This window comes from Cyprinus carpio, unplaced genomic scaffold (assembly GCF_018340385.1).
Source record: "Cyprinus carpio isolate SPL01 unplaced genomic scaffold, ASM1834038v1 S000006590, whole genome shotgun sequence".
Classification (NCBI taxonomy): domain Eukaryota; kingdom Metazoa; phylum Chordata; class Actinopteri; order Cypriniformes; family Cyprinidae; genus Cyprinus; species Cyprinus carpio.
Window position 1 is genome coordinate 43,843 of NW_024879241.1, and position 7,539 is coordinate 51,381.

The 7,539-nt window shown below is 42.4% G+C and overlaps 1 protein-coding gene across 1 annotated transcript in view; it reads right to left on the bottom strand.

The window, feature by feature from the left end:
* LOC122134136 (gastrula zinc finger protein XlCGF8.2DB-like) overlaps positions 1-7,142 on the bottom strand; it is a 36,767-nt gene extending 29,625 nt beyond the window's left edge. Inside the window, exon 1 of the mRNA XM_042754755.1 lies at positions 7,058-7,142. Within this exon, the coding sequence (XP_042610689.1) occupies positions 7,058-7,142 (85 nt within the window). The remainder of the gene's footprint in view (positions 1-7,057) is intronic.
* Between the last annotated feature and the right edge of the window lie 397 nt (positions 7,143-7,539).

The following is a 7,539-nucleotide window of genomic DNA, read 5'->3' on the forward strand; positions in this document are numbered from 1 at the left end:
ATTAGTGGTTAAACATAAAATATATTGTTTTTGGGTAAATCTAAAAGATAATCTTCAGCCTGTATTCAATTTATCTATATGTTATAATGAAAATAAAAAGAAGCAATTGTAACATGTAGGCTGTATATATACACACATTTCCCTGAACTGAAGTACATTTCTGCTGCTATTGTTTATTTTTAAATGAAAACGAAAGGAAGCAGTGGTATTTTATATCTTATTTCATTTATTTGTAAATATACAGTGAGGAAAATTGCAGTAGCCAAGGCGAGCTGACTGATGTTATCAAGTACGCTGCTGTTTGCAGAATTATCGGATTTGCGTCGTCGCGGTATTCACAATAGAATATAGATTAACATTCAAATGCTGAAAGTGAGACATTTTGAAATGTCATGCCAAATATTAGCTCATTTTGGATTTCATGAGAGTTACACATTCCAAAAAAGTTGGACATGTAGCAATAAGAGGCCGGAAAAGTTAAATGTACATACAAGGAACAGCTGGAGGACCAATTTGCAACTTATTAGGTCAATTGGCAACATGATTGGGTATAAAAAGCGCCTCTCAGGGTGGCAGTGTCTCTCAGAAGTCAAGATGGGAAGAGGATCACCAATTCCCCCAACACTGCAGCGAAAAATAGAGACAAGCAATATCGAAAGGAGTTTCTCAGAGAAAAAATTTCAAAGAGTTTGAAGTTATCATTATCTACAGTGCATAATATCATCCAAAGATTCAGAGAATCAGGAACAATCTCTGTGCGTAAGGGTCAAGGCCGGAAAACCATACTGGATGCCTGTGATCTTCGGGCCCTCGGACGGCACTGCATCACATACAGGAATGCTACTGTAATGGAAATCACAACATGGCTCAGGAATATTTCCAGAAAAACATTGCCAGTGAACACAATCCAACATGCCATTCGCCGTTGCCGGTTTAAACTCTATAGGTCAAAAAAAAAAAGCCATATCTAAACATGATCCAGAAGCGCAGGCGTTTTCTCTGGGCCAAGGCTCATTTAAAATGGACTGTAGCAAAGTGGAAACCTGTTCTGTGGTCAGACGAATCAAAATTTTGAAGTTCTTTTTGGAAAAACTGGGACGCCATGTCATCCGGACTAAAGAGTACAAGGACAACCCAAGTTGTTATCAGTGCTCAGTTCAGAAGCCTGCATCTCTGTCACACGCTCCCATAGTGATTGAATTCAGCTCTACTCCTAAAAGGGAGAGACGTCCTGGCTCTGTACCAGAATGCTCTTTGCATATTCAGTCAGCCCTAAAAGCTCTGAAGATGAGCGAGGTGTCTGAGCTTGTCGCTGAGCAGCGCGCTCAGGGTAGGGCCGTGAATTGGTACGCTATCCCCTCGAATGCAAATCTCAGGAAACACCTGTGGCGTGGGGCTACCTGAATGTGAAAATAAGCATCCTTTAAATCCACAGAGATAAACCAATCTCTCGGTCTGATGCGTTGAGAGGATTTGTCGAAGCAAAATCATTTTAAACGAAACCCACGAAACAGCACCCTCAAGCCCAACACATGTCCAAAATCCAGCGTATTCCATCGTAACCATAAAAAACCAAAAAAAAAAGACTCGTAGAACACACTACCTGCGGTCTGCTAGGGGCACTGTCTCTAAAGCGCATCTTGTGAGGAGGTTGTATATTTCCTCTAGCAGAACTGAGGCTTTTCGCTCCCATACAGTGGTCATTAACACACTGTTGAAACAGGCGGCCTGCGGAAGAACTGAAACGTGTAGCCGTTCTTTATTGATTTCATAACCCACTCTGATACCCCTGGCAGTGCCTGCCGTACTTCTGTGAATTGTGACAGCGGGTGAAGTGGGCTGCACACCGTGAGGGATAACTTGCCATTGGGGGGCGGGGAGTTTTAATACCACACGTGTGTGAGAGTGAGTGATGGGGGAGAGGGGAGTGAGAGGAGGAGAATTGCTCTGATATTGAGGTGAGTTTTGTATGCTTTTCGACTTTATTGCACTGCATAGTGGAACAGTCAAACACAAACATAACAATTGCTCTCACCAATGCAACAGGCAGGGGCGTGGTGAACACACACAGCGGAGCGAGCAGACTTTTCCAGTGACTCGTCTTCGGCACTGGGTGAAGATTTCCTCCTCTGAGAGACAGCATCAGGAACGCGGCTTTGATTTTTGTGCCGGTGGCCTGAAGTCTCTGTCAGGGCGGGGTCTCTGGACCTGACCGCGCTTCGGCCAAGGCTGTCTTGGTCTCACCGGCAGCAGCAGAAGATTTCCGTGCGCTGCGCTGAGGATGAGCAGGAAGGTTTGCGCCGGTGCGTTTTGGCAGGAAGTGGCTAATAGCCTTTGACTGTTTCTGCGCTCCGTGACCATCTCTATTGCTGCTCCGAAGAGACCTGAGAGATTCACGGAAGCGTTTTTTTTTGTCCTTTGAACACTTCAGGGTCTGGCACGTCCTCATCCAGAGACTTGAGCAGCTTGGCCTGATACACCTGGAGTATCGCCATCACATGCAGTGCTTTAAGCTGCTTGGCCAGCCACGGAGAAAGCCTTGCCGGCAAAGTTTGCAGTGGCGTGGCAAGGTTCAGCCAGCAAAGTTTGCAGTGGTGTGGCAAGGTTCAGAGGAGAGAGGCGCGTTGTTCACTCTCCAGTTCGCCGCGGTTGAAGGACAGAGATGGGTGGCAACGGCTTCTTCCACAGGGGGAGTTTAACATGCCCCACTTGGTTAGTGCCATCCACAGTTCGGCCATGATCCGACTGGAGGTACCACTCGTCCAGATGGCTTCTGGCCAGCTCGGCAGGAGGTGCCCACTCCAAACCGAGCTCATCAACTGCCTTGGACAGGACGCTAAGTAGCTCAACATCGCTATAATGGAGGTCCCCCGAGTTGCTGCCGTGGGGGCAACAGTGTAATCCAGCGGGCTGTTAAACCACTCCTCTCTCGCAGATGCTGCCACCAAAAATGGCATCATCCTCCTCTTCAGCGCCCTGTATGGCACCAAAGGACACCACATCTTGAGCGATGGGGGAGGGGCGAGAACAGCGGGGGGTGAGGAGCGCATGGGCACTGAGCCAGCGCGGGCTAGTCACCTAACCCTGACAGATCCGCATCAGAAGCTCGCGGCACTTTCCTCCTTGGCTCGAAGAGGCTGCAGAGGAAGAGCATGGCAGGGCTTGTTGGGCGAGTTCATCGCCTTGGACGATGGCCACACAGAGCTTGAGAGTCCGGAAGCTCATATCTCCGCAGTGGGGGCAGTCCAACCCCCCAAGTGCCGTTTTTGCGTGGGCGCGACCCATCAGAGAGCCATTCTGTTTCCGATGCTCACCGGAACACAGCAGGAAAGAGAAGGCGTGTCTGCTGCAGTGTGCAGCCTGAATGTGATATTTTAATATTACCGTTTTAAATATATTAAGGCACTTTAAATGTTTTTACAACGTTTGTCGCACTGTTTAATGATTGAAATATTGCCACGGGTGCTTAATATGGACTGCAAATGGCCCAAACTTGTTCACATACCTTTGTTTTATTCTTTTGAGAGGTGATCTCAATGTTTGTGGCTGTGAAACAGATGGAAAATAGACAGGCTTGTGCTGCAGTTCTATGGATGTTTTGCCCTCTAGGTCTTTAAGCCGGTCACGTGACTGAAAGCTATGAATAGTATAAGTGACGTGACAAAGTGATGTGACATAACGTACAGCCAAGTATGGTGATCCATACTCAGAACTGGTGCTCTGCATTTAACCCATCCAAAGTGCACACACACACAGCAGTGAACACACACACCGTGAACACACTCCCGGAGCAGTGGGCAGCCCAGGGAGCAGTTGGGGGTTCGCTGCCTTGCTCAAGGGCACCTCAGTCATGGTATTGCCAGCCCAAGACTCGAACCCACAACCTTAGGGTTAGGAGTAAAACTCACAAACCACTATAACATGACGACCCTATAATAAATATAATAACCATATTAGAATAATATATAAGCTAACATATTATTCTAATGCAGTTATTTATTTTTAACTTTCAATCAAGTTTTTGATTAAAACCATTCAAAATGGTCATTCCATGTCACACCAACCCTGGCTTAAATGTTTGATATTGTTTTTGTTTTTTTTCTGAAGAAGGACAAACATAAACAGTGATTAACGTCAAAATATTAAATGTCATGGATAAATATTTACTGACTAATACTGTATTTATCAGATTTGGAGCCAAATTACAGTGGGGTACATTAACTTTAGAAAGATGGCAGCATCATAATGGTTATTTTACACAGATTTGATACATTTTTTTTAAGCAAAATCTTTGCCAATGATGAAATTTGGAAAACATAAAATAATTTTTTTATTTTTATTCTAAAGATACAGGAATCTCACTGCGACTACAAAAAAACAAATGTGGTTTGCATACAGTTACTTATTCTCCCAGTTTTACATACTAGGTTTAAGATTATAATATATGTCTGAGCTGTTACAACTGAAAGAAACTTGACTGATCTTAAAATAAATCCGTGCCATTGTTTTGTCTCAAGTTCCTCACCAGTAATGTTTTTTTGTTTCTTAGGACATATAACTAATCTTTATGAAAGTGTCTACTTGTACCATGGCCTAATGCTGGGCTTAATCTAAGCCCTGTCTGTGAAACCAGGCCATTGTGTTTAAAGAACATGAGGGATTTAGGGATGAGTTTAGCTCCATCCACACAGCCTATGGGCCGTTTACACCTGGTCATTTCATGCGTTTTCGCTGATCAGATATCTGATTTGTTTAAAATGTTTCCATGTACACCTGGCCACATAAATGTGTTGTCGCAAAATGGATATAAATCCAAAATTCAATTGCCGCGATGCTGAAGAGGTGCTCATCTACTTGTCCGGGGGGATGTGTGGTGCATTAGCGCAGTCACATCTGACTATAATGTCATTTAGCCTATAACACGCTCTCACAAAATTTATTATTTTTACATTTTGGGAGGAGTAAAATTTACCTATGTGATTTCAATAACCAGATGAATTTACACTGGTCCAGTTTTAATCTGGAATGCGTCCCAGACCACCTCCTGAAGTGGTTAAGCGATCAGATTTAAATCAGTCTCGAATGCATTTCGCCTAAAAAAACCTCCATACCAAGCTTGCATGAAACTCCTTAAGTGAGGGTTTCCCAAAGGGAGAAAAAATCCCTGAGGTAAGGGATTTCATTAAGAGCGTTGCAAGAAGCCTCTTAACTGTCACCCTTACCTAAGTGTTATACTAAGCGTTTCACAGCAGTTTCTGAAAACATACGGCAAAGATCGCCGCGGTTGCTATAGTTACTGCCTCAAACAGTAAACAGAACATAACGAACCACAAAGCCAAACCCCTTGCTAAAATCACACTTGTATTAATATATTTGTGCTATGGAGAGTACAAACATACAGAAAAACAAAAAACGTAAACCAAACTGGACAGAGGACGAAAAGGCAATTCTTTTTAGAAGAATTCACAAAAAGAAAAAACATTCTCCAAAGCCGCTATAACCCATCAGTCACTCATTGGCACAAATCGAAAGCCTGGCAGGAGATAACAGAAAAAATAAATTCAAGAAATCTTGCTGTCAAGCGGACAGTAGTAGAAGTTATGAAAAAGTATGAAAACAGTGGTGAGTTCAAGAAACGAAATAGCAAACAATAAAAAAGAATCCGGAAAGACCGGTGAGTAACGTTCATGCTTGTGCCTGATAAATTGTATCAAAAAAAGGTATTTGCGCTTGGTATGGAACAATGTTATTGTTTTGTTGTGTAAAGGAGGAGGGCCATCCCCACAAGACCTATCCGACACAGCGAAATTGGTACAAGATACATTAGGGAAGGATTCCCCTACTCTAGTCGGTATTCCAGGCGTTCCTCAAAGCAGTTCAGGAAGCGGTAAAATAATGCAAATGAGCGCTACAACCTAAATTACATATACATACATATGTATAAACTGCATTTTTTGCGTGCAGTTTGTAAAACATCTTTTGTTTTCGTAAGTGGTTATAATAATAATAATAATAATACTTTTCAGCCTACATACTCATAACTGGGAAGATGTTCGAGTGACAAGCCCCACTTCCAGCAATGCAGCCCCAAGGTAGTGACATCTAGGTTATTAGATTTTATATATATATATATATATATATATATATATATATATAATAACATTGTATAACTGTTCGACACAGAGCTAAGGCCACTCGATGTACAGTTCTGCAGACTGTAGATTTGTGTACTTTAAAGATGTCGGCAATGACAGAATGAATCGTACCCCCAAGCAAAAAACCGCAAGGCAATTAAAACTTGAAGCAGTGCTGGAATTGCGTAACTTCGCCGGGTTTGGTGCTCAATGTCATGTTCAAGTGTCGCGGTGTGACGAAGGATTGACTGGCGGTCAAACCGATACTCTCTCAATAACTGCGTAGCATTCATCGTCTCCAAGGGATTATTACGATCATTAAAAACACGCCTTGGTATTTCCTCCTCTTCAATTAACACTAAATCAGCCATCGTATTTTGAGTTTAAGTTGACTTAAGGGAGCTGTTTTGGTCCCTTAAATTTATTAATGGTGAAATGGTCACTAAGGACTTTGTAGCAACGCTTAAGGGAACACCTAGATAATTAAGGGAAAAACTTAATAACAGCCTTAAGTTCCTTAAGGAAACCCTTAGGGTTTTTTCTTGCAACCCAAGTTTCACTAAGGGCACCCTTAAACTTATAGCTAAGGGATTTCTTAGCTTAAGGGCTTTCATGCAACCGGGCACTGGTCCTTTCACGATTGGACAGCTATCCGATCAGACAAAACCAATGTGTGATGTCACAATAACAAATGCTTAACCTGGCAGTAGGATCCTCTCAGCTGTACTCTGAGGCAGCATTAGTATTTGTCTGGTCATGTGATCTCAACATGTCTGTCCACCCCGCTCCATGTCAAATAAAACCACTTTTTAATTAAAAAAACACTCATATGATAATTTTTCAATAATCCATATTCATTTCTGTAGAATAACATTTTAATAAGGATCAAATAAGTGCGTTCAGCTTTGAGAATAAAAACCAACCTGTTTGTTCCTCAGTTTCTTCTTGTTTCATACTGATTGCATCTTCAATCTTAATGTCTTCACTCTCCTCTTTAATAAACGCCATCTTTACGTCACATGGGATCTCAGTAGCTTTAATTTCTGTGTGTTTGGACACTCTGTCACGATTAAGATGACAATAATTATCAGAAATAAAAAAAAAATCCAAACTAAAGGCCTCGTTCAGACTGTCAGCCCAAATCCGTTTGAAATCCGATCATATTTAGATCGTTTGAACGGCGGCGAACTACATGAAATCCGATTTGTACAAATCTGTTTCGAGCTACATTCGTATGTGGTTTGGAATCCTATTCAAATCAAATTCCTGGAAATCTGTTTCAGTTTGACCTAGCTTTTTCACGTTCTCACGTCTCGTAAAACTTAAAAAGTACGACACTTTTGTAGAAAACATGATAAACATCTTTGCAAAGACAAGCTTGTGCTGTTGCAAACTGCAAGTCAAG